At 49.5% G+C, this 27,317-nt stretch overlaps 2 protein-coding genes and 1 pseudogene across 4 annotated transcripts in view; 1 reads left to right on the forward strand and 2 right to left on the reverse strand.

Annotated features, from left to right (window-relative positions):
- Positions 1–26,443, reverse strand: LOC103717113 (pentatricopeptide repeat-containing protein At5g06540 pseudogene; annotated as a pseudogene). 2 transcript variants are annotated; one of them, XR_016399520.1, is made up of 4 exons: positions 26,342–26,443; positions 26,230–26,265; positions 4,364–4,581; positions 1–3,763 (listed from the first exon to the last, which is right to left on the reverse strand). The product of XR_016399520.1 is annotated as a pentatricopeptide repeat-containing protein At5g06540 pseudogene, transcript variant X1 (transcript). The 2 variants fall into 2 exon arrangements; XR_016399521.1 differs by having other exon boundaries at positions 1–3,403; positions 3,552–3,763; positions 26,230–26,347.
- On the forward strand, positions 7,422–9,406 carry LOC148703033 (uncharacterized). The gene is made up of 3 exons (XM_088701865.2): positions 7,422–7,959; positions 8,051–8,577; positions 8,662–9,406. Exons 1-3 carry the CDS (start codon positions 7,698–7,700, stop codon positions 9,136–9,138), a joined length of 1,266 nt encoding a protein of 421 aa, XP_088557991.2. The 5' UTR covers positions 7,422–7,697; the 3' UTR covers positions 9,139–9,406.
- The window catches only part of LOC103717115 (U4/U6.U5 small nuclear ribonucleoprotein), a 5,212-nt gene continuing 4,240 nt past the window's right edge, over positions 26,346–27,317 (reverse strand). The window contains exon 2 of the mRNA XM_008805378.5: positions 26,346–26,591. The gene's annotated coding sequence lies outside the window, so the exon portion shown is untranslated. The remainder of the gene's footprint in view (positions 26,592–27,317) is intronic.

The raw sequence follows: 27,317 nt of genomic DNA on the forward strand, positions 1-27,317 counted from the left end.
TTCTGAAAAGCTAGCCTGCCAATGTGCTTTATTCCAAGTACAAATGTTAATAACTTACCAACAAAAAACAGGTACGAATGTAATACTACATTAAGCACAAAACATGAGCCATTACAAATGAATGATCATGCATAAATAAGACGTTTTCCAGCCTTACTTCTAACTAGCAAAGAGTTGTCCAACTGCTCGCACTCATAGGTGGATCAATAAAATAAAGAACCAGCATTGAAGCTGATTTCTAAAGCGAACTCTGAGGTTGCCGATACTTCGCCAATTAATGAAATAACCAGCCTTCACAGCCTTTCACCGTCGCTAATAAAGAAGTCATTGCCATCACATCATCCCGGATAGGTATGATGGTACCGAGCAGAACCGCCTCTAGAATCTTTCCATTCGATCTACTTCTTCCACCCCAAACCTTCTGTCAAGATCCGGCATCACTTCCAATGTGCCTCCAACAAATGCCAGTCCGCAGAATTATGGTTTCTAGCTACAAATGGGAACTGGCAATTCGGTATCCATGATCAAATGCCCAAGAGGACTGCAAAAATCTGTTTCATCATGTGTGATGGACGGATCCAATCCAAAAAGAATAAGCTAGTTCTCAAGTACACTTAAATATAAATCAAATGGGCCTTATGAGAAATAAAATGACCTTTCAGACTAAGCAAAAGGCCAACGAAGCGGCGGACTGAATAGCTCATTTTAGAGGCATCCTGTGGGCCGAAAAGAGAAAGTTGTCTAACACACTTCATAACCTGATATTTTTTGATATTATTGTATGTGTCCGTACTCATAATGTATGAAATCAAATGGCTCCATATCAGGCCAGTTGAGAAGCGCAACAATACCCATTCCATGGCAGTTAATGGATTCGAGCATACGCCTGCTTCTAGCAGCACCAAAAACTGAATCAAATAGATCAAATTTCCAGACCAATGCAAGATCAATAGAAGCTCATACTTGAACACCCAAATAGATGCTTGTGCTCCTCTTCAAGAGACCTACCGTACATCAATCATGGCACAGCCCCATTGCCTCAGGATACCAATTCCATACTGAGATCACCCAACATCCTGTAAATCTCTTCTTGTCGGGGATGGCCTTTGTCATCAGCTAGAAACCTGTGGCCGACTCCATTTATCTCAATCAGACTCCAACCTGGAGCAGGTGCCACTCCCCTGTCCCTCATCGCCCGTCTTACCTTCACGGCGCCCTCCCACCTCCCCATCGCGGCATATACATTGGCCAGACCCACATACCTCCCACAATGGTGGGGCTCCAACTCGATCACACGCCTGCCAACTCTCTCTCCTAGCTCAGCGTTTCCATGCATCAGACACCCATGGAGCAGAGCCCCCCATATGGCGCCGTCGGGTTCCATAGGCATGCACCGGATCAACCTTTCGGCCTCAGCCGTCCTCCCGGCACGGCTTAAGAGATCGACTACGCATCCGTAATGCTCGATCGTTGGAGACAGACCATAAACCCTGCTCATGTCCTCCAAATAAGCCCACCCTTCATCTACCAAACCTCCATGATTGCAGGCGGTCAGAACCCCAACAAAGGTGACGGCATTCGGCATAACCTTGCACCCTAACATCTCAGAGAAAGTCTCGATGGCTGAATGGGTAAGCCCATTTAGAGCCTGACCCATGACCATTGCACTCCAAGCCGTCACGTCCTTGCAAGCCATCTTGCAGAACACCTCCCTCGCACTCTCTATGAAGCCACATTTTGAATAGAAATCTAGGAGGGCGGTCCCTAGCTCGACCCCATAATGTGTCCCTCTCCTGTCGATGTAGTCATGGATCCATCTTCCCTCCTCCACAGCACCCAAACCAGCACACGCATTCAGAACACTGACAAGCAACGAGTCGTTGAGCTTTACGCTCCCATGACGCTTCAATTCGCGAAACAATTCGATCGCCTCTTCGGGGCGATCGTTCTGCACATAACCCGTTATTATTGCACTCCAAGAAACCTCATTCCTCTCGGACATCCGCTCAAAGATTTCCCTCGCTCTATCCACCAGACCACGAGCACAATGCGCACTAATAAGACTGGTCCAGCACACTAAGTTTCTGTTAGAGCTTTCGTCGAACACCTGAGAAGCGAACTCCAGGCGACCCAGATGAGAGTAATACCTGATCAGAGAGCTCGTCACAAAGACGTCGAGATAGAACCCGAATTTGACAATCTGCCCGTGGATTTGGGACAGAGACGAGAGGCGGGCGCAAGCCTTGATGGCGAAGGGGAAGGTGTGCATGTTGGGAGGGAGCCCTCGGCGTCTCATGTGGGAGTAAAAAAGGAGACCCTTCTCGGGGTGGGGGGTTCTGGAGTGGGCCTTGATCATGGTGTTCCAGTTGAAGATGGTGGGCTCGGGGATCCGGTCGAAGACCAGGCGGGCGGAGTGGATGTCGGGGTTGGGGTGGAAGGCGTAGAGGGCGAGGATTCGGCTGGTGACATAGGTATAGCGGACGAGGTCCAAGGCGATGGCATGGGCGTGCAGTTGCTTCACTTCTTTTACGGTGGAGGATGTCTCGAGGAGGGAGAGGTACGGGTAGGTGGTAATAATGGTGGGATTTGGAGGGGGATGGGATGATGGAATGGAGAGAGCCGAGATGGTCCTCCCGGAGATGCCTCGCCTCATAAAGTCATATAAACAATGGGGAGAGCTGTCTGAAAGAGAGAGCGAGAGGCGGTAACATTACAAAGCGTGCTCGTCCGCCGCGAGGACCCGCGCAATTCCGAACGAATCCGACGCTGAAATATGGATTTGAATCTGATTTATCTGATACTGTTTAGTGTTTACCCAGGCCGGGTTCGGGTGGGCCAAAATTTGCCGGATCCGAATCCAACTCGGCCAGCCTTCAAGCCCTTTTTTTTTTTTTTTTTACAACGGTAGCCCACACACAACCAGTATGAATGCAGCCCATAAAGTCAAAAATGATAAGAGAATACAGAGGAGATGGAGCTAGGGCCTGATTGTTCCAAATAAAGCCTCCGAAATGCTGAGCCGTAAGGATGCCACCTAGTCCGCCACACTGTTAACTTCCTTATAGACATAAGTAGCTCGATGGAAGGCGCACTCACCTAAAAGTCAGCGAATGTCATAAATCAACCGCATCCCACTAGCCGCACGACTCGGATTCTGGATCTATTCGATCACTATGGGTAGATCCACTCGAGCCTATTTTTCAGATATGAGCTCGATAGCTTCGAACATTCGGCTAGATCTCCAGCTTTTTGGATCATGGGCTGCAGAGAGTTGGAACAAGAAGCTAAAGAAGCTGAAGACCGCAGCCGTCGCCGAGGAGGTGGAGGAGGAGGAGGACGGACCTCCGAAGAAGAGGAAGGAAGCCCTTCTCCCCCATCACAGCGAACACTTAAAACGGATCTCCTAAAGCAAACATTATTACATCAACTAATATCATGCAAAGCCAACATGTGCTACCGGATATAATCGATTGCCGAGTACAATAGCATGCAATGCTGGGGGGAACATCAAACTAGGAAGCTATGAAAGAGAGAGGTTTCACATGTTTTACCTCTCAAAAGGCAGCAACCCTGTGGAATGCAGAGGAAGTAAATAAATGCAGCAGGCAAGGAGGCCTTTGATCAAGCAAGCCAAAAATTAGTATTGGAAAAAAATGAAATTCTAGTCTCTCTCTCTCTCTCGGGCCTCCCTTGAGAGTAGGTCGGGTTGAATGTAGACTCTTGCTTTTCCCACCAGGCCGGGCTCGAATTCTAAAGTTCAGTCCTGAAAACAAGCTAGGACAAACTTGAGCCGGATATTTTTTTTCACTGCTATTGTAAATACGCCCAGTCCGGCTAGGTTAGTGCTCAGGAATACATATCATAAACGAATTGGCACGGATAATTTGTTCATCAAATCATCATGCCTGGATTTAGAGGCCTAACCCACTTAATCTGAATTTATTTATTTAATAATCAATTGACTTAACAGAGTAATAAACTAATTGAACGAGAAATTCATGACTTAACCATAAATAATAGATGAAACAAGCTAGTGCCATGTTTGTCAAATCAACTTGTGTTTCTACCATGTTAAATCAAGTGGTCTGGACCAACAAATATAAACCTACCAGGTCTACCTTTCTTTTGGCAAGGTTGAAGTTACAATCTCATCAAATCAAAATTAATGATAGAGATTCTGCATAGAAAATCAATACCATTGATTATGATTTAGAAGATAAAAACTACTTCGAAACCAAAAAGAAAAAAACATTTGATTTGGGAGACATTTGCCTATAAATCAAGGGATCCAAAAATATGCTATTTTAATCACTCAGCACAATGTTATGCTAATACTTGTTGGCACACACGAACATTAACCTACCATCAATTTGTATGCCTGCTTGAAGCACAGAAAGGAAACCTCAAAAAGCACACGATTTTTGACACATTTATAGCTTTTTATGATATAAATTATGATAAACGGTGCTGAGCAGTTCTCAATTTGGAGCGTCCATCGTTGTTGTGCCAGTAGGATGACACCTCAATCCTTCCCTCCAATGAAGAGTATAACGACTATATGTAAGTCTGGTTGTAATATCCCTGAAATGAAGAGCAGAACAACTCTACGTAAGTCTTGTTGTATTGTTTAATAAACAGATTATGTCCTTGTTGGAATTCTTGACCATTTATATATTAAATTGGACAGGTTCGAACAGACGCAAAAATCCTACAGACATGGGCTGCATGCACGAAAAAGGGAAACGCTTTGATCATATGAAAAGAAAAAAACAGCTAGAACGGACGTTACTTCAATACCAATCACGCAGTATATAACATGACATGGGCTTCCAAAAGCTGATTGTAACGTTACAAAAAAATTTAAACGGAAGGCAACCTAGAATTCCTCACGTCCTTGCAAAAACGTGAACGCCATGGGACCAGTGGCTTCATGACACGGAAATTCTCAGTAGACGAGAAATAAACAACTTATCCTCAAGCGGCGTTTTAAGAGGATTTGCATTTACCTTTCATGTACACTGACACGCACCCCAACGCGTTTCCTTCCCTTGTTATAATGTTCGATTTATGGTCTGCCACTGAAATACCTTGGTACCTGACCTGAGATGGCTTCTTGACATGCTTGAGGTTTCGTGGTACATAATTCTTCATAGGTAAAGAGATCGATTAGTGGACTGGCATTGTAATATTACCTTTGAGCTGGGCATTTCTTAATCGAGGAAGGATTGTTTCTCCGGTGTTACCTTACCGTGAAAGTGCCCCCAGCCAAAAACCAAAATTCCCTTGAACATAGACTAGCACCCTCGCCCAAAGAAAAGAAAAGAGGAGGAGAAGGGGACCAGCACTCCCCTAACCCCCCTAAACTGCTTAAGCCCCATTTGGCAGAGCTTTTGATGGAGCAGAAAACACTTTCTGATCCTCTAAAAATACTTTTGGATGGAATAGAAGGGTTTGTTAAAAAAATCAGAAAGCTATGTTAGCTTTGCCAGAAAGCTAAAATAACTTTTTGAAAGAAGTTCCAAATAGAACTTCCTCGAAAAAACACTTTTAGCATGCATCAAAAAACTGATATGATTTATATTTTTTTTTTCTTTTTGAACCAAAATACCTGTTGCTGGAAATTGGACCCGGGGGCAATCTTCGGTCGAGGAGAGGGAGCGACTGTTAGTCCTCACGGCGGGGCGACGGTCTGTCGGCGGGCGGCGTCCTCCGTCCGGGGCGGTCGGAGAGAAGGAACAGCAGGTCCTCGCAACGGGGCGGCGATCCGTTGGCTGGCGGCGTCCTCCGTCCGGGTGCCTGCACACGAACCGGTGGCCGGGTTCTCCGGCGCCGGCCCTCCGACGCTCAAGTCAGGGAGGGGGCAAATAGTGGGGAGAAGGAGATAAACAGTGATTTTTTTGGGTGTATGAATGTTCCCATCCAATCTTGAGAGGCCAAGGCTCCCTTTTATATGCGGGGGTCGGTTTACCTGTGATGTAACAGGGCGAGGCCGTAGTACGGCTTGGCATGTTGTTCAGGTCGGCGCTCGGTCAGGCGAATCATTGCACTGATGTCGGCGGTATGGCCGAGATCAGAGACTTATCATAGTCGACTAGACCCTGCTGGGTCGATTTGCCGTGGAGAGCTGGGGATCCGTAGATGTCAGGAGCCATGCGCATTTATTGTGGAGTAAGTCGGAGATCCGCATTTATTATTGGGTGTGCCGGAAGATTACAGCGGCCATGCGCAGTAAATGCCGGAGGGGTGTTAGAGTACGGTCCTCGGACATCGGGGTTTCTCTTAGGTCGGAGGTTTCGGGGTCGGTCGTCTTGTGGCCGAGCGTTCCGAGGTCGGACGCTGACTTCGGCTGTCCGGGGTCGGAGGTTGTACGGCTTCTTAGGGGCATTTATGTCATTTGGGGGGAAACTTTATTCCCCCCAACACTACCCCCCGACTTCCGAGTTCGAGCGGCTTATGGGGCTCGGACGTGGGAAGTAAAGTCTGTCACTAAGGTTGGGGGGAAGGTCTCGCCCGCCCCCTTGTGCTTTCCGGAGCTTTCATGGTGAGATACGCGCCCTTTGGCGTCTCGAGGCTGCTTTATCCGGTGAGCTAATGATGGAGCTCGTATCATCATGCTTCTTGAATCGCCAGGATCATTTTACGGCGGATTAATGACGGGGGACCTCGAGCTCGTCGAGGCGGTGTCTCGATTCCGTAATCGACGTTTCTGGCTCATTAATGAGTGTGCCGTTACGGAGTTTGAAACGGACACGCGGCGCGACCCGAGGTCGGACGCTTTCGATTTCATGTTACTGGATCATAATTCCGAAGAAGTGGAGGCCTCATCGGGGCTCCACGTGTCCCAGATCTTATTAAACGAGGGGAGCGGGGGTTACGTCCGCTCGTTCCTCAAGACGATTTGATTCTGTGGACCCACGATGAGGCCCCGAGATCCGATGGGACAACGCTTCGATTTCGTATCCGATTTATTAAACCGGAGTGAATACGGTGCCTCGGCTTCCGAGGTCAACACGTGGCGCAACTCGGTCGGGGGGATGGGAACCGACCCCGTCGATCTGGGCCGTCAAGGGGGTCTATATAAACCCCACGAGTCTGCCCTAAAGGTCTTGTTTGGCTGCCTCTTATTTTCGTCGTCTTTCCCCCCTGCTTCCTCCCTCAGCTGAATCTTGCTGGTGGTGCCCGGAGCGATTTCCGGCAATGTCCAGTAGGTTTTCTTCCTGTTTTCACTAGGGTTTCCTCTTTTCTCCTCCTCGTCAACTTCCATTTTCTACTCTTAACTTTTGCTCCACTCTTCCGTGAGAATGGGTTCCGGTCCCGAAGAGGTTGGGTCGAATCTGTCGGAAGAGGAGCTGGAGTTAATCCGCTCCCGTTTCTTCTTCCAGCCCGGGTTTCGCCTTGAAACCGCAGGGCCGAAAGACAGGGTGACGCAGCCGCCCCCAGGTCGGATCGCGGTTTACCGCGAGACACTTTGGGCGGGCCTGCGTTTTCCCGCCCATGAGTTCGTGAGCAACTTGCTGGCCGAGTACCAGCTCGTCCCGGCGCAGTTGGCTCCGAACTCATGGAGGACCATAATCGGGTTTTTATCCCTGTGCCTCGGGCACGGGATCCCGATTTCGGTAGGCCTTTTTCGCCGGTGTTTTCTGTTAAAGAAAAACCCGGCGGACGTAGGGTGGTTGTATTTCGCCTTTCGGGGCGGTATGTCACTCTTCCGGGGCGCCCCTTCCTCGATTCACGAGTGGAAGAGGAAGTTTTTCTTTCTGGCGTCTGCGGCGCCTTGGGGGTTCGAGCCAAGGTGGGGACACCCTCGGCTGAAGGCCCTCAACAAACTCTCCGAGCCCACGGGGAGGGAGCTGAGGACCCTGGACTCTTTGCGAGCCCTCGGGAGGGGCAACGACCTGACCGAGCTCCTGCGGGAGGACGCCCTGGCGAGCGTGGGTCTGAGCTCGGCGCGCCCCGAGGGTAAGGGCGGTTGCATTATTCTATTTATTTATTTCTTGTTCTCCGTCTTTACGGTCACGGGTCTGACTCTTAACAAAATTCTTGATTTCAGATATTCCACGCATGCCGACCAGCAACACATCACTTTTCTCTCGCCTGAGGAGGCGAGAGGCCGAGGCCGGGGGTGCTGTGCCCCAGCCTCGGAAGAGGGCGAGGACGGACGGCGCTTCTTCGTCGGCCGGGACGAGTGGCCCCGAGGCGGGGGCCCCTGCAGCCGACCCGAGGCGGGAGCGGGTTGTTGGTGATGCGGGCCCGTCGGCCCCTCCTTGCCCTATCCCCCTTGCCCAGCGGGGGGAGCCGTCCGTGGTCCGGCCGCAGCAGCCAGGACCCGGGCTTACCCGAGGCACCGAGGCGAGCGGCTCCGGGACCTCGGGTTCGATCGTGCCGAGCTCTTCCCGGGCTTTCCGAGAAGAGTTGGTCGAGCCGGACTCTTCTATTCCCGAGGGGCGCTCGGCCTTTCAAGATGCCGAGGTCGCACGCTCCATGTTGCGGCGTGCGGTGCTTCCAGCGGACCGGGCCGTGTTCCGGGGTATTTCGCTGGAGGAGGTCGTCGGCAGTGCTTACTGCAACACTGCCCGGGTAAGCTTCCTTCTTAATTTCCCCGAGTTTTTAGCGTACATATGTGCTTTTCAACTCACAATACCCTCGTTTCTTTCTTTTCAGCATATTCTCGAGCTCGACACCATGGCGTTCATCGCCCATGGGTATCGGGAAGAAGTTCAACAGCTCGGCCAGCAACTGGAGCCGGCCAAGAAAAGAGTCGCCGAGCTGGAGGCGGCGTTGGCCGCGGCCGAGGCTCGGTGGACAGCCACCGAGGCTGAGCGCCTTGCCATGGTGGGGGCGCTCGAGGAGGAGAAGGCGGCTCATGCCCTGACCAGGGCAACCATGCGCGGCACGGAGGCGCGCTTAGGGGAGGTCCAGGCCAGGGTCGCGGCCCTCGAGTATGAGGAGGGGGTCTTGCGCCTCCGACTCGGGCAACTTGAGGCCCGGGAGAGGAGGGCCCTCGAACGAGCCGAGCATGCTGTGGAACTCTTCAAAGAGTCGCAAGAGTTCCGCGACATGTTGGAGGAGGAGACGGTCGACGGTTTCCTTCGAGGCTTCGAGAACTTCCGGGAGCAGGTGCGCCGGTACTGCCCTTAGTACGACTTCTCGACGGTCCGTCCGAGGGAGGACCGGGGCTGGGGGTCCGACGTGCAAGCCCTTCCTGCCATCCTGACGTCCGAGGCGGGAATATACGAGCAGGACCCCGCCGAGCCTTCGACGGGGGTAGCCGAGGCGGTCGGTGTCATGGAGGCGGCCCCGGCGGCCGAGATCGACGCTGTCCCGGAGGCGGCGCCCGAAGCTCCTGCTCCCGGCCCCGAGCCTGTTCCGGAGGAAGATCATGAGGTCATCAATGTGCCGGATGACCCCCCGGATGTGGCTCCCGCCGCTTAGGACTTAGTATATTTTTCTTTTCTTTTCCATTGTATCCGGGGTCGGCCCTTGAGTGGCCGACTTCCAATTTTGTAATTGGCCTTCCGGCCCTTTGTTAATGAAGAAATGTTTTTGTCATTCTGTGTTCATCTTTCCCTCTGTTGTCGTGGATGAGGCTAGAACCTTAGCTAACCGCCTCGACGACCTCTAACTTCGTATTTTAATCTTTGGGCTGTTTAACGAAGCTGCCCTTTTCCCTGGCTATATCTTAGCCTTCTCGGATTCCAGTCGTCTCGACCAAAGGGAGCTCCGAGCTTAGGTTTCTAGAAAATTTCTCTAAGTCCTATAACTCGGATCTTAGAGTCGTGGGAGTTGCCACGTTCGGCCTTTAGGAAAATCCTAAGGCACCGAGGTCGGGCCTTAGCCCTTCAAGTGGGACTGGAATAGGTCTATTCGTGCCGCTATTCGGGGAGTTTAGTCGGGTTTCCAAACTCAACTCCGAACCTCTCATAGGGAGCGCGGGCTAATAAACAAGTTATTGCCGAAGGTTTTCATAGTTATCGTTCTCGGACCCTGCCGAGATTTCGGTGAACAAGGCTGGGATTCCCAAAGATTGCCTTGGTACCTGTGCTTGGCTGGTACATTCGTGGCCGGGACCACTTTCTCAGCTGGACATCGGAGTTTACTTAGAAGAGCCGAGTTGGGCCCTACTTTATGAAGCCTTAGTACGGATTGCGGAGACTTGACGAACAGAGCAGGCATAATGAAGTTGGGAGGTCGGTCTTAAGCCGACCCAGCGAAGAAGCCCGGCTTTGGGGCAAAATAAGACTCCAACATTGGACGAGATCCCGCTCGGCAATATGTAGATAAAATTTGACAAGGAGGGCGTCTAGTTGGGTGTACCTCTTGCATTCTCGGGGTCATGCTTCGCATGGTGGAGTAGGTCGCTTCCCTTCCTCGTCGACCTCCGGAGTCATTTTTGACTTGTAAAAGGGGCTCGGGCTTCCCATGGACCCGGCGACTCCTGCCGGAGTTGAGAGGATATGGAGAGGCTCTGTTGATTTGTAGCCCTTTTTGAGATCGAGGGGGCTTAAGACCCTATGGTCGGACCTCGGAGCGCCTCAACCTTGGTCGAGGGATCCCACGTCAGGTCGGCGGGTTCGTGGACGCTTTGCTGACCTGTGATACCTCCCGAGGTCGAGGGAGTCTGGTTCTCTACGGTCGACCCTCGGGGCATCCCGACCTTAGTCGAGGGATCGCTCGCTTCGGGGATCGTCGACCGCTCCCGGGGGTCCACTTTGTGGCGCCCCGGGTGGAGCCACCCTTTCCACCCCTCACGGCGCCTTCCCGAGGTCGAGGGAGTCTGGTTCTCTACGGTCGACCCTCGGGGCATCCCGACCTTAGTCGAGGGATCGTTCGCCAGGTCGGCTGGTCCGGGCACGCTCTACCGACCGGCGACGCTTCCCGAGATCGAGGGAGTCTGGTTCTCTACGGTCGACCCTCGGGGCATCCCGACCTTAGTCGAGGGATCGCTCGCTTCGGGGATCGGGGATCGTCGACCGCTCCCGGGGGTCCACTTTGTGGCGCCCCGGGTGGAGCCACCCTTTCCACCCCTCACGGCGCCTTCCCGAGGTCGAGGGAGTCTGATTCTCTACGGTCGACCCTCGGGGCATCCCGACCTTAGTCGAGGGATCGTTCGTCAGGTCGGCTGGTCCTGGCACGCTCTACCGACCGGCGACGCTTCCCGAGGTCGAGGGAGTCTGGTTTTCTACGGTCGACCCTCGGGGCATCCCGACCTTAGTCGAGGGATCGCTCGCTTCGGAGATCGGGGATCGTCGACCGCTCCCGGGGGTCCACTTTGTGGCGCCCCGGGTGGAGCCACCCTTTCCACCCCTCACGGCGCCTTCCCGAGGTCGAGGGAGTCTGGTTCTCTACGGTCGACCCTCGGGGCATCCCGACCTTAGTCGAGGAGGCGCTACGGGGGGCCGCGAAGGTACTACCCCGTTGTTGATGTTGAGCGCCACGGGGGACTGCGAAGGTACTACCCCGTCTTCCCGAAGTGTCGAGGGGTCTGGGCACGCACTGTCGACACTCGGGGCATCTCGACCTTAGTCGAGGAATCTTGCACCAGTCGACGTTTCACCGTCCTGCGATTCTTCCCGAGGTCGAGGGAGTTTGGGACTCTACGGTCGAGCCTCGAGGCATCCCGATTTTGGCCGGGGAATCTGAGGATCACAGACGACCCAATATTAGAAGAGGATTACAGTCATCAAAATGAGAGAAATATTTGCAGAAAAAGGAGCTGAGTCCATTATCCTGATTATCTTGAACCCCTTGGGGTTTCACTAGTAGTACATTCGTAAATTCTCGGAGTTCCAGCTTCGTGGGATCAGAGTCCCTTCCAGGGACTTCAATTTGTACGCCCCTGGCCGTTGTACCCGGGCGATTTGATACGGTCCTTCCCAGTTTGGGGCGAGCTTTCCTTGCTCGGTTGGTTGAGAAGCCTCGGCTTTCCTGAGGACGAGGTCCCCTACTTTGAAGAGCTTGGGCTTAACTCTGGAGTTGTAGTATTGGGCCGTTCGCTGTTGATATCTCGCCATGCGCACCCGGGCGACCTCTCTTGTCTCTTCGACGAGGTCCAAATTGCTCCTGAGCTGGGAGGAATTGGTATCGGGGTCGTAATGCTCCACCCTCGGAGAAGGCAAGCCGATCTCCAATGGGATGACGGCCTCAGTGCCGTATGCTAGGTTGAAGGGGGTCTCTCCCGTGGGCAGTCGGAACGTGGTCCGGTACGCCCAAAGGACATTGTACAAGTCCTCGACCCACTGTCCTTTGGACCAATCAAGCCTAGCTTTGAGTCCCTGCAAAATAGTTCGGTTAGTTACCTCAGTTTCCCCGTTTGTCTGGGGATGGGCAACCGAGGTGAAGCGATGATCAATGCCGAGCTCAGAGCAAAACTCCCTGAAATGAACATTGTCAAATTGTCGACCATTGTCAGATATAAGGATACGGGGTAGTCCGAATCGGCAGATTATAGACTTCCACACGAAGTCCCGCATCTTTTGCTCGGTGATCCGGGCAACAGGTTCGGCCTCGACCCATTTGGTGAAGTAGTCGATGGAGACGACCAGGAACTTTCTCTGTCCGGTGGCCAGGGGAAAGGGCCCCAGGATGTCGATCCCCCATTGGGCAAACGGCCAGGGGGCGATGATGGAGGTCAGCAGAGCTGAAGGTCGGCGCTGGATATTGGCGTTTCGTTGGCACCGATCGCACTTGCGGACGAAATGTGTTGCGTCCTTCTGGAGTGTGGGCCAGTAGTATCCCTGCCGCAGGATCTTATGGGCCAAGGCTCGACCCCCCAGGTGATTTCCGCAGATCCCTTCATGGACCTCTCGGAGGGCGTAGTCCGCCTCGGAGGGGCGGAGGCATCTGAGAAGGGGAGAAGTAAATGATTGTCGATAGAGTTTATTCTCGTACAAGACATACCGGGGAGCCTGGCGCTTGATTCGGCGAGCCTCCATCTCGTCATGAGGTAGAGTTCCGTCCTGAAGATAGCAGACGAGCCCGTCGATCCAGCTTGGCTCGGAGTCGATGCACATAGTGGGCTCGGGTTCCTCCGTGCTGGGGACCCGAAGATACTCGAGCGCTGTTCCCTTGGGAAGCTCGCTCATGCGGGAGGTGGCCAGTTTGGATAGCTGGTCTGCCCTGAGATTTTCCGCTCTGGGAATATACTGAATATTGAAAGAATTCAGGGCAGATGTGAGTTCCCGCACCTTTTGGAGATACTTTTGCATGGATGGCTCTTTAGCTTCAAAATCTCCTTGGACCTGGTTCACCACCAGCTGGGAGTCGCTGAAGGCCGTCAGGTCTCCCACTTTTAGTTCTTTCGCCAGCTTGAGCCCGGCGATGAGAGCCTCATACTCGGCCTCATTGTTCGAGGCCGGGAACTCGAGGCGCAGAGCTTGCTCGGCCACCACTCCATCTGGACTGGTGAGGATAAGTCCGGCCCCGCTGCCCCCCGGGGTCGAAGACCCATCCGAGTGCAGGACCCATGGCTGCTTCGGGGTCTCCTCCACGGACTCAGATGGCGGCTCGGGGTCGTCCGGAAGGGTGCACTCCACGATGAAGTCGGCGAGTATCTGAGCTTTGATAGCCAGCCTGGGCCGATATTCTAGGTCGAATTCCCCGAGCTCGACCGCCCATTTGGCGATCCTCCCCGCACGATCCGACCTCTGCAATATCTGCTTCATAGGCTGGTCGGTTAATATAGCTATCGTGTGGGCTTGGAAGTAAGGCCTGATTCTCCGAGCCGAGATGGTGAGAGCGAAGATGGTCTTCTCAAGTTTAGAATATCGGGTCTCAGCATCCCTGAGAACCCGGCTGGTGTAATAGACCGGCTTTTGGAGCTTGTCTTCTTCCCGGACGAGGACCGAGCTTACTGCAGCTGGGGAGACGGCCAGATATAAGTAAAGAATTTCGCCCTTCTGGGGCTTGGTGAGCAGCGGGGGAGAGGCCAGAAGGCTCCGAAGCTCTTCAAAGGCTTGCTGGCATTCTTCGGTCCACCGGAAGTCTTTCGGCCGTTTGAGGCTCTTGAAGAAGGGGAGGCAACGCTCGGCTGATCGAGAAACAAACCTTCCCAGGGCGGCTACCCGCCCCGCGAGCCGCTGCACCTCCTTAACTGTCTTTGGAGGCGACATCTCTTGCAGTGCCCGGATTTTCTCCGGGTTGGCTTCAATTCTGCGTTGGGTCACTATGAAACCCAGGAACTTGCCCGAGGTGACTCCGAACACGCACTTCGCCGGATTGAGTTTCATTTGGTATTTTCTGAGCTTGGCGAATGTCTCGTTGAGATCGGCTATGTGGTGTTCCGCCGCTTGGCTCTCTACCAGCATGTCGTCCACATAGACTTCCATGTTCCGGCCGATCTGGTCTTTAAAGATTTGGCTGACCAGTCTCTGATAGGTGGCCCCAGCGTTTTTCAGGCCAAAGGGCATCACCTTGTAGCAGTAGGTGCCCTTGTCGGTGATGAAGGCCGTCTTCTCCTCGTCTTCTGGCGCCATTCGGATTTGGTTGTATCCTGAAAAGGCGTCCATAAAAGTTAGCAGTTGGTGTCCTGAAGTGGAGTCGACGAGCTGGTCGATGCTCGGGAGAGGGAAGCTGTCTTTTGGGCAGGCCTTGTTCAGGTCGGTGTAGTCCACGCACATACGCCATTTTCTGTTGGCCTTCTTTACGAGGACTACATTGGTGAGCCAATCCGGGTAGGAGACCTCCCGGATGAAGCCGGCTCCGAGGAGTTTGTCCACCTCCTCGGCCGCAGCTCGTTGTCGCTCAGGGGCGGAGCCTCTTTTCTTCTGCTTTACAGGCCTGCTGGTTGGCCTCACCTGGAGTCGGTGGACCATGACCTCGGGGTCAATTCCTGGCACGTCCGCGGGCGACCAGGCGAAGACGTCAGCGTTGTCCCGCAGGAAGCTGACGAGGCGATTCCTTTCATGGGCGCCGAGGCCGGAGCCAACCTGCACGGTTAGCTCGGGAAAATTTTCTTGTAGTGGGATTTGAATAAGGAGCTCACCGGGCTCTACTTGCTTCTTCCAGAGGGTGTCCCTCGCATCGAGGGTTTCTATGGGCAGTGAAGGGCCCATCGGGCGGTCTGGTGCCTCGGCTGGTTGCTTTACTGTGTGGGCCGCCATGTAGCATTGCTTGGCGACCAGTTGGTCTCCGCGGACCTCGCCCACTCCTTGGCCGGTGGGGAACCGCATGAGCAAATGGCGAGTTGAAACCACGGCTCGAAGGGCGTTTAACCCTGGGCGCCCAAGGATGGCGTTGTAGACCGAGGGCAGACGGACCACCAGGAAGTCCATCCTCACAGTGCTCTCCCGGGGGGCGAGGCCAACTGTGACAAGGAAGCTAGCCTCACCTTCAACCGGGACCGCATCTCCGGTAAACCCGACCAGCGGGGCATTGATTCTCCGGAGGTGTCCTTCTGTCAACCCCATTTTTTGGTAGGCATGGTAGTACAAAATATTGGCTGAGCTTCCATTGTCAACTAGGACACGCTTTACATCAAACCTATTTACAATCATTGAGATGACCACAGCGTCATCGTGAGGGGTCTCGACCCCTTCTAAGTCCTCGTCCGAGAACGAGATGACTTCATCAGTGCGTGGGCGCTTCGGGGGTGCTCCCTGGGCGGCTGTTCCTGCCGAGGTCCGCCCAATCATGTTGATGGTGCCGGCGATAGGCCTGTTGCCGCCAGAATTTTCGGTTGGTGCGACATTCTCCGCCGGCCTCCTTTCCTCATGTCGGTTCCTCACGAACCGGTTCAGTACTCCCCGTCTGATGAGCGCTTCTATCTCGTCCCGGAGTTGGAAGCAGTCCTCCGTGTCGTGCCCGCGATCTCGGTGGAAGCGGCAGTACTTCCTGGAATTTCGGAGAAATCCCGTGTCTCGCATAGGAGGCGGGGGTCGGAAGAAGTCCCGACCCTCAATTTCCATCAGGATCTCGGCCCGAGGAGCATTGACGGGTGTATAGTTCTCGTACCTCGCCTGGTACGTCCGGGGCCGTGGTGGAGACCTCGGACGAGGAGGTGTCCTCTGCTGAGGTCGCCCCTGCTGACGGGGCGGGCTCCTCAGTCTGGGGAGATTCTTCTCTCGGCGGGGAGACCGGCTCCTTTGTCGACCGCGCTCCTCGCGGCGCTTCTTCCGCTTCTTCGAGGTGGGCTCGATTGCCCCCCGCCTGGAGGCGACTGCCTCCTCGGCCTTGGCGTACTTCCGGGCTCGGGCCAGCATTTCGGTGAAGTCGGCCGGGAAGCTCTTCTTGATGGAGAAGAGGAATCGATAGGAGCGGACCCCAGTCTTCAGAGCCGACATGGCTATCGACTGGTCTAGCTCGCGAACCTCCCATGTGGCGGCGGTAAAGCGGTCCAGGTACTCTTTGAGGGACTCCCCCTCCTTCTGCTTGATGTCCAGGAGGGAGTCTGATGTCCGTCGCTGGCGCCGGCTGGCAGCAAAGTTGGTGGCGAACTGCCTGCCGAGCTGCTCAAAAGAGGACACCGTGTTCGGCTTCAGACCAGAGAACCAAAGCCGAGCGGTCCCTCGGAGGGTTGCTGGGAAGGCCTTGCAGAGTATGGCCTCCGAGGACCCTTGTAGGGCCATGAGGGCCCGATAACTCTCCAAGTGGTCGAGGGGGTCGGTGATTCCGCTGTAGGGCTCCACCTGAGGCATTTTGAACCTCGCGGGAACTGGCTCGTCCTCGATCTGGCGGGAGAAGGGGGACTTGGTAGTGAACTCAAAGTCCCCTTCCTGTCTTGCCTTCTTGCTGTGGAGTGCCGCAATCTGGCGCTCCAGATGCTCGACTTTTCGGTCGAGCTCCCCCACCCGTGGGATTGTCGCTGTGGTTTGCGCCAGCTCACGGTGATCCGGGGCTGACTCCGCCTCAGAAAGTTGGGGTCTCCGGTCGAAACCTTCTCCCGGTAACTCTCTCCGGGGAGAAGCTCGTTCTCCATTGTTGGCTCTGGAGGAGCCATGCAAATTTTGGCTGGGGAGAACCGGGCCGTTGGGGAGACACTCCGGCGGGGCCTGGGCCTGCGGGGGAAGTGCCGGTAAAGCCTCCACGCGCCGCAGGCCCTGAACGGCGGCGGCCAGGGCCTGGACTTGCTGTACCAGGGCATTGAACTGTTCCGGCTGGACCTGAGGAGCTGGGTCAGCCGGAGTTGGAGAATTCTGGACGGAGTGTCCAGGACTTTGCGGGGGACGCCGGAAGACGTTAGAGGCTCCCTTACTTCTCAACTTCATGACTGCTACTCGATCCCTTCCTCTAGCGCCAACTGTTGCTGGAAATTGGACCCGGGGGCAATCTTCGGTCGAGGAGAGGGAGCGACTGTTAGTCCTCACGGCGGGGCGACGGTCTGTCGGCGGGCGGCGTCCTCCGTCCGGGGCGGTCGGAGAGAAAGAACAGCAGGTCCTCGCAACGGGGCGGCGATCCGTTGGCTGGCGGCGTCCTCCGTCCGGGTGCCTGCACACGAACCGGTGGCCGGGTTCTCCGGCGCCGGCCCTCCGACGCTCAAGTCAGGGAGGGGGCAAATAGTGGGGAGAAGGAGATAAACAGTGATTTTTTTGGGTGTATGAATGTTCCCATCCAATCTTGAGAGGCCAAGGCTCCCTTTTATATGCGGGGGACGGTTTACCTATGATGTAACAGGGCGAGGCCGTAGTACGGCTTGGCATGTTGTTCAGGTCGGCGCTCGGTCAGGCGAATCATTGCACTGATGTCGGCGGTATGGCCGAGATCAGAGACTTATCATAGTCGACTAGACCCTGCTGGGTCGATTTGCCGTGGAGAGCTGGGGATCCGTAGATGTCAGGAGCCATGCGCATTTATTGTGGAGTAAGTCGGGGATCCGCATTTATTATTGGGTGTGCCGGAAGATTACAGCGGCCATGCGCAGTAAATGCCGGAGGGGTGTTAGAGTACGGTCCTCGGACATCGGGGTTTCTCTTAGGTCGGAGGTTTCGGGGTCGGTCGTCTTGTGGCCGAGCGTTCCGAGGTCGGACGCTGACTTCGGCTGTCCGGGGTCGGAGGTTGTACGGCTCTTAGGGGCATTTATGTCATTTGGGGGGAAACTTTATTCCCCCCAAACAATACCCATAATAAATATTATAATTATATTATATAATATCAAATTATGTTATAGTATTATGCTATAATATACAATATTTATTACTATATTACAATAATATTATATTATATTATAGTAATATTATACTATATCATATATTATGTATTAAGATGTATCATATTTTATTATGCTTTGTTGTATAATCGTATATAATGTTATTTATAGTTATTTTATCATACTAAAAGTATTTTCTCAATTTGTTTACCAAACACATATTAAAATTTTACAGCACTTTAGAAATCTAGTTACCAAACAGCAAATAGCTTTTTATAAAAGCTCTACTTCAAAAAGCTCTATTTCCGAAAGTTCTGCCGCTAACAACTGACAAATGGGGCCTTAACCTTGATGTAGGCAGAACTCATCCAAGGCACTCCCAAAGTTCACGTTACCCACTGATGAATCTATTTCAATCCACCACCATCCACGCAGCATGTAAAAGTCACTGAACAGTATTAGCGAAACACCATCCGTTCTCAAGCCACGTAACATGGAGTGATAAGATGAGGGCTTGAGAATCGGACCGAACACCCATCCAAAGAGAGGCATGACGTTGGGATAAGCTTGGTTCGAGGTAATCTGTCTCCAACAAATCTGATCTTCAAACATCAGCTTCAGCCCAAGCAATCCAACCGGATATTTAAACTTTAAATTCACTATTGTTGTAACAGCAAATCAGTTGTTGTAACAGCAAATCAGAGAGTGCTTGTTTCTCACAACAGTCTATGGTTTCAATCCTGTAAACAATATATATATATTGAACCATACAGAATAAAAGCTTTGTTCTGGTGCTCACGTTTCAGAGTTCAGAAACTCAAAATATTTTTTTCAGATTTCTTCTCTTTTTTCAGTTTGGTATCAGAGCCTTTGTGAGCACTGGGAGTTCTTCTCATCTGCTAATCGCCATGGCTACCATCTCACTCAATGTTGGAAACTTCGTTACCCTCAAGCTCACCCCAGATAACTACCCCTTATGGCGTGAGCAGGTCATTGCACTGGCCGAAAGCCAAGATCTCCATGGCCATCTCACAGGAGACGTGGCAGCTCCGACCATGTACACTCCAGGAACATCACCAACAGACATGACCCAGTTCAGTTCAGACTATCTTCAGTGGAGGAAGTCTGATCGTCTGCTTCGAGGGTGGCTCATCGGCACCCTGACTGAGGAAGCACTGGGCCTTGTTGTAGGACTCCAAACTGCCAAACAGGTGTGGGATGGTCTCCAAGAAGCCTACGCCCAGGATTCCCAAGAACGGGAATTCACCTTAAAACAGCAACTAACATATCTCAAGAAGGATTTAGCTACAACACTAACTGATCATCTTCGTGCCTTCAAGAAACTGTGTGACAGCCTTGCTGCCATTGGCTGTCCAGTTCATGACAGAGAGAAAGTTTACTCACTCCTTACCAGCCTTGGTCCTCGGTATGAGACCTTCGTCACCACCATGCTCAAACCACCAATGCCAGGTTATTCAGAATTGGTGTCCCTTCTTCAAGGGTATGAGCAAAGAACTCTATGGCAGGAACCTCAACAAATGGCTTTCTATGGCCAACGGCAACACCATCAACATCACAGTGCCTCCAAAATCAGCAAAACTGATTTCTCCTCCAAGGGACGCGGGTTTCAGCCAACCAACATCAGTGCTTCAACATCACGAGATGGAGGTAATCGAGCCACTGGACCAATTCTACCAGATGGAACACGCCTTCAGCGCATGACACCTGCTGAACGAGAGCGCTACCGACATGAAACATGTCAAATTTGTGGGAAAGAAGGCCATATTGCGACCATCTGTTGGGAACGATACAAAAGGAAGCCTGTTCAATCTGAAGAAATTCCACAAGCCTTAGCTGCTCTCACACTTGATACTTCAGTGCAGGATACTGAATGGACAACTGACACAGGTGCTTCCAATCACATGACAGGTAATTCAGATCTCCTATTTAATTTACGTTCTTATTTTGGGAATGATTCTGTACTAGTTGGTAATTGGGATGCTCTAACCATCAAAGCAATTGGTGATACACAGATTAAACATGGTAATGCAAACTTAACTCTGAGAGATGTATTATTAGTTCCTTCATTAGCTCGTAATCTTCTTTCAGTGAGTCAACTTACAGATCAGTTTCCATTGAATTGTGAATTTTCTAATATAAATTTTTGTGTAAAGGAACGAGAGACAGGTCGAACTCTGATGACAGGACAACGCAAGGGTGACTTATATGTGCTTTCACCTCCTCATCAAGCCCAGTTCTCAAACCGGTTTACAAATGCAACGGAAGAGGTGTGGCATCAGAGACTTGGGCATCCACAAGTCGCTGCCATTCGTATGTTAAAGTCTAAGGGATTAATTAGGAGTAATGGGTCGAATAAAACAACTACTCCTTGTGAGAGTTGTCAGTTAGGAAAATTAAGTAAACTTCCCTTCAATCAGTCTGAGACTGTTAGTTCTGATTTATTTGATAAAATTCACTGTGATCTCTGGGGTCCAGCTCCAGAGTTATCAATTGGAAAATTTCGGTATTATGCTTGCATTGTTGATGATTACTCTAAATATTGTTGGTTAATTCCTTTACGTCTCAAATCTGATTTCTCTTCTGCTTATTTGGCTTTTGAGCGTTATGTCTACAGGCAGTTTGACAAGAAAATAAAAATATTTCATTCAGATGGAGGAGGAGAATTTATAAATGCAACACTGATTTTACATTTCAAAAACGAAGGGATATTACATCAAATCTCATGTCCAAATACTCCTCAACAGACAGGCTCAGTTGAACGAAGACACCGAGTGATAAGAGAACTTGGCATGACCATGCTCTTTCACAGTGGTGTACCTAAGCAATTTTGGGTGGAAGCTTTTCATACAGCTGTGTTCTTAATGAATAGATTACCTTGCTCTGCAATTGAGTTCCACACTCCTTACTTCAAGTTGAATAAACGGCATCCTGACTATTCTAGTCTAAGGGTCTTCGGCTCACGATGCTACCCTTATACTTGGGAAACAAGAAGAAACAAGTTTGATCCTAAAACAATCCCTTGTGTCTTTGTAGGTTACAGTGACAACTACAAAGGTTACAAATGCTATCACCCCCCTACACGAAAATTTCTGATTTCACGACATGTTGCGTTCGCTGAGAATATCTTCCCATATCGAACAACAACTCAACAAATTCCTCTCCATCTCCTCACACTACCAATATCTGAATTTAATGAATGGATTGTTCTGCATGACACTCACAATAATGGTTGCTCATCTTTGCAGGATATGTCACACCAAGACAGCCCATCTTACATACCTCTGAGTGATATCAATGTCTCCAGAACTCTCTATCAACCAGCCCAAATTACTTCTTCTGCAGATAATACACCTTCAACATCTGCTAGCGAGATTTCCAGCCTACCCACAACTTCTGAAGAGAATGTAGACATGGTCCGTACTTCACCTACTGATCAGCAAGAACGACATCATGATGCTGTTATTGCAGCACCTGAATTACCTTCGGAATCTCTTCATCTTGCACCCGAGCAACTGACTTCCGCTGCTTCCACACATCCCATGATCACGAGACTCAAAGATGGTATTGTAAAACCAAATCCCAAATATGCACTCATTGTAACTCGGCATGATATTCCACAGGAACCCAAAATAATCAAAACAGCACTCCAACACCCTAGATGGCGAGCTGCAATGGTAGAAGAGCTGGATGCTTTGCATCACAACAAAACATGGAGATTAGTTCCTCGCACGGCAGACATGCATGTGATAGGTGCAAAATGGGTTTTTAAACCAAAGCTAAAAGCTGATGGTTCCCTTGAAAGGTTGAAAGCTCGTCTTGTAGCTAAAGGATATCATCAAGTTGATGGCGTAGATTACTCCGAAACATTCTCTCCTGTGATCAAACCAGGCACCATTCGACTAGTCATCAGCCTTGCACTGGTTCGTCATTGGGAAATGCGTCAACTAGATGTAAAGAATGCCTTCCTCCATGGTCGAATCACAGAAGATATATACATGGTTCAACCACCTGGAATGACGGATCCCGCTTATCCTAACCATGTGTGCAAACTTGAACGTGCTCTCTATGGCCTAAAGCAGGCTCCAAGAGCATGGTTTGATCGGTTCAGTTCATTTCTTTTGCAGTCCGGTTTCTTTTGCAGTCTAGCTGATCCATCCTTATTCATTTGTCATTCATCTCATGGAACACTAATTCTCCTCCTTTATGTTGACGATATGTTAGTTACAGGATCCAGCCCCGATTTGCTAACTGAGTTCATTGCAGTTTTGAACAAAGAATTTGCCATGAAAGATCTCGGCTCACTTCATCACTTTCTTGGAATGGAAGCCATTTCTACTTCAGATGGTCTTCACCTATCTCAAACTCACTATGCTTTCACAATTCTGAACAGGGCCCAAATGATTAACTGCAAACCCATGGGAACACCAATGGAGAGCAAAACCAGTGGTCTCAAGGATGACACACCGCTTGAAGATCCAAGTTTCTTCCGTGGTTTAGTTGGATCTCTACAATATCTCACACTTACTCGACCAGATTTAGCATTTAGCATTAATTTTGTGTCACAATTCATGCATGCTCCTTGCTACTCCCACTTAAAAATGGTTCGACGTATTTTGCGCTATGTAAAAGGGACGTTAGATCTTGGATTAAACTTCAGCTCACACTCTACACTTGATCTCTTTGCCTTCTCTGATGCAGATTGGGCAGGATGTCCTAACACTAGACGATCTACCACTGGATATTGCACTTTTCTTGGCCGTAATCTCATCTCATGGTGTGCCAAAAAGCAGACTACTGTGTCCAGATCTAGCACAGAAGCAGAATACAGATCCATGGCTCATACCACCGCAGAACTCATGTGGCTCACCTTTATCTTGCGTGACTTGCGTGTTCCTCAACGCACTTCTCCAGTTCTTTTTTGTGACAACCTGAGTGCTCTCTATATGACAGTTAATCCGGTTTTTCATGCTAGAAGCAAACACATTGAGCTAGATTATCACTTTGTTCGAGAACGGGTTGCTCTTGGTCAACTTGTCACACGCCATGTCTCCTCTACGGAACAACTTGCTGATATCTTCACCAAATCTCTCCCCAAAGCCGCCCTTCAACATCTTTGCAACAAGCTGTGTCTCACGCCCCGACACATCTTGAGGGAGGATATTAGCGAAACACCATCCGTTCTCAAGCCACGTAACATGGAGTGATAAGATGAGGGCTTGAGAATCGGAACGAACACCCATCCAAAGAGAGGCATGACGTTGGGATAAGCTTGGTTCGAGGTAATCTGTCTCCAACAAATCTGATCTTCAAACATCAGCTTCAGCCCAAGCAATCCAACCGGATATTTAAACTTTAAATTCACTATTGTTGTAACAGCAAATCAGTTGTTGTAACAGCAAATCAGAGAGTGCTTGTTTCTCACAACAGTCTATGGTTTCAATCCTGTAAACAATATATATATATTGAACCATACAGAATAAAAGCTTTGTTCTGGTGCTCACGTTTCAGAGTTCAGAAACTCAAAATATTTTTTTCAGATTTCTTCTCTTTTTTCAGTTACCCACTGATGAATCTATTTCAATCCACCACCATCCACGCAGCATGTAAAAGTCACTGAACAGGACAGGGAAATATAGTGAATGTGAGTTCATCATATGTAGCTGTCCTGCAAATCAATCACGGTTAACTGATATTTATGCTCACGCACACCAGCAAAGATCTGAAAACTTGTGCGATCAAAAAGACATTACAAGCCAGGCATTATTATAGCGGGAGAAAACCTGAAATACTCAACAGACCTGTTTTAATAGGTCAGTTTGTTCATTCAATTTCAGATGGCAACTTCGAACCAAGAAACCATTAAGGAAAGAGGATCGTGCCAAGTAAACGCTAGGGAAACATGATTTTTCAAATGGATCAAACATCCTCGACTGCCAGTGCCTTCGCTTCCATCAGAGATTCCACTGGAACTGGCAGACATAACCCTATTCTCTCAGCTGTTAACAGATGTTCCAGCTGGTTTTCCACTAATAAAATGTCAATTTCTTAGTGTGCCCTCGAAAATGGGTTGCTATGCTGCAATTACATCCTCAACATCACCTCCCAGGCAGCAAAAGAAACATAACCTTTGCTTTTCCAATAATGTGAATCATCTAGATGAGAAAACTAACTAATAATGATGGATAAGAGGATTTGTTGTCGACCTAAATTATCTAGCTGCTGTATGGCTCATTAACAATGAAACACAGACACAAGATGAATGAACCAGAGATAAGAATGTTAAGATGGATTAAGAAGTTTAAAACAGGGAAAAGAATGGAGTGTTGGAGAAATACAAGAGCTCCATCATATATAAGCAAAGGGTAAGAGAACTAAATGGAACAAGATGGTCATGAGTGACAGATCTAATAAAATTTCTATCGAGAAGCTCCTCAAACTTGTGTTAACAGGTCAAGAACAAAAGTGGCCCTAAGAAAGATAAGATCAATGGAGTTCTGAAAAAAAGATATTGAATAATCTGCAAAGAAAAGAGATACAGCCCCAGAAGCAATGATTAATGAGAGGAATGATTTGTCAAGCAAGCATCATGACTATAACGCTCCACAGTTATGGTCCAGAACTTGATATTCCTTAGCTCCTGAACCATGCCCACAAGCAAGGGCATGATGACCATTTTGGTTCACCTCCAAACTGATGTCCTAGTGGATTTGCCTAAAATAAAAAAGCAGACATGACAGCATACAACCCTAGCCTACAATGTATGGGGAAGTCATCACTTTTTTTTTTGACTTTTTACGTGCACATAAAAAGCTTAAGAACAAGTGCGACATAATCCAAAATAAATATGAACTTCAAACCTACTTTACTTTCAAAGCAGGGCTCACCTAGATGCTTCACACTCAAAGAAAGACTCCCACACTTGAAAAAATAAAAAGAAACATATGATATACTTCAAAAGTTGGGTCTTCTTAAAGTGAAATGACAATCTAAAAGTTCAATGAACAACTTAAAAGTTCTGTGACAAACTATAAAGAGTCAGATAACGACTCGTACAACAAACCCTTGGATACTTCACTAGCTCAAATTATTCCAATATCTGAAAAAAATGAACAAACAGTTGACTCATCATGAAACCTCTTTACTCAAATATATAATTTCCACCTGCTAGATCTTCAACTTTGGGCCTGTTTGGATAATCTTATTAGATTCTCAGGATTGGAAAAAGGATTTCTAGGATTACAGAATACTCCTGGCCCATGTAAACTAAACCTTTCTCAGCCCACTCCTGCAGGGAGGAAAAAAACCTGCTGAGGTCATTTTCTTCTTCCTATAGGATTCAGGACGAGCCCACTCCAAAGCTACTCCAGAATATTTTATAAATATAGATCCAGCCCAGCTTGTAGCATAGGATCCTACTGGTTGTACTGGCCCAATCCACGAATGCTACAGAATTTTTAGCCCAATCCTGTAGGAAAATCCAAACAGGCCCTTAGTGTGTCCCTAACAAACAAAAAGACACTGACCCAAAGTCTTATCATCTTATCATGATCTGATAGGTTGTTGATCTGTCATGGCCCCCCCACCCACAACTCCATTAATGTCACTGGCAATATGAATTTGCATGTTCAGTTCAGAAGCAAGATGTGGCAAACCAACTTGCAATAGAGTTATTTGTGTTCACATGCCAAGATGTGAACTCCGAAGTGCCAAGTTCGACAGGCCATTGAGTCATAAAACCATCTGGTGTACATGAACAATCTAATTGAAAAAAAAAGGGGCAGAAAGGAGTGCTTCAAAGGTCCAGCAATTTGGCTGTTCCCTATTCAAAAATATGGTTGCAACTTGCCTGTTTCATATTTAAATATGGCCTCAGCCCACCAGGTTCATTTTGAAGTTAGTGCAGAACATGGCAGATCTGAAATTAAGCAGTTGTAAACTTTAAATAGAACAGAGATCAACTGCTAACTTAAGTTGACATGTCATGAATTATAAGTTTATAAATCACGCATGAGACCTATACACAAGTAGAAAGCAATAGAAAAATGACACTGAAGCTGGATGATTCATTGCACACTCTGAGTAGAGTGCAGAAAAAGATGACAAGGGAAAGGGATACTAGAATTCTCTACCTGGCAGGCCTTGTATGTGTTTCTGCAAAATAGAGACTGGAAGAACGAATAGAATAGTTAGCATTGGAAATCCGAAAGCAATACATTATGCAAGCAATCTATTGGAGCTCACCAAATTAGATGAAGTAACAGCATGATAATCAATAGTTTCAATAAAATACGTTGTCCTGGAATGCCACAAGACCACAAAAGAAGAAACAAAGCAGCTCCAATAACTCCGCTATCCTATGAATGTTCAAACAAGTCACATCTAAGAGGAGTCTTAAAAGTTATACATGATGGGCCGAAGTACATCCCTGGGTTGAGTACAGAACATCAAAGTTCTCCAACTTGTGCTGTGTTACCAGCATGATTCCGGAATCCTGAAATAACAAAAGTCTTTAAATCAATGCCATTGAGAAAACGATATGGTAATATGTATGGGTGGCTAAAAGAAAGGCCCACAAGCTGAACAGGTGCATTTTGAATTTTTCCATTGTAAGACATTAGCATTGCATGGTAAACTATGTGAGCGAGATCCTCGTTTTCATTATGTGTATGCTAGCAGGAAAATTTGTCCAAAACCAGTCACCAGTCATTTCAAGTAATAAACAATCAATAAATATTTTCCTTGGAACTATAGCTTTTCTTCTGCACGACAATTCAAAAATTAGATTATCTCTGAGCTTCCATTTCCTCTAGCATGTCCAAAAAGATCCAGCTAGTCGTAGTATTGGAACTTTATAACCAATAAAGAAACTCAGATTCTATTAATAGGGCTAGGGTAAAATACTGTTTCATATATGGTTAGCTCTAGAACCACTTATAAGATTAACTATTTATGCCTTCTATTATATGCACTTTTCTCTTTCTTTTTAGGAGAAAACAATTATATAAACTTTTCACATTTCCCTAATCCAAATTCACACATAACGAGCATTCATGCTTTCAGCAGTCAGCCAGGGCTTTCAGATGCACTCTTTGTTGAACAGTTTCTAAGGTAATTCACATGAGTCAGTTGATAAACTCTCGCTTACTGTTTTATTTATACACCAACCAGCTCTGTTTATGACACTTGTACGAGCAAGAGAAGCTAGAAAGCCCAAGGA

The sequence above is a fragment of the Phoenix dactylifera genome, chromosome 2, assembly GCF_051530095.1.
Source record: "Phoenix dactylifera cultivar Ajwa chromosome 2, Ajwa_hap1_PhDact_Kaust_v1.1, whole genome shotgun sequence".
In the NCBI taxonomy this organism is placed as follows: domain Eukaryota; kingdom Viridiplantae; phylum Streptophyta; class Magnoliopsida; order Arecales; family Arecaceae; genus Phoenix; species Phoenix dactylifera.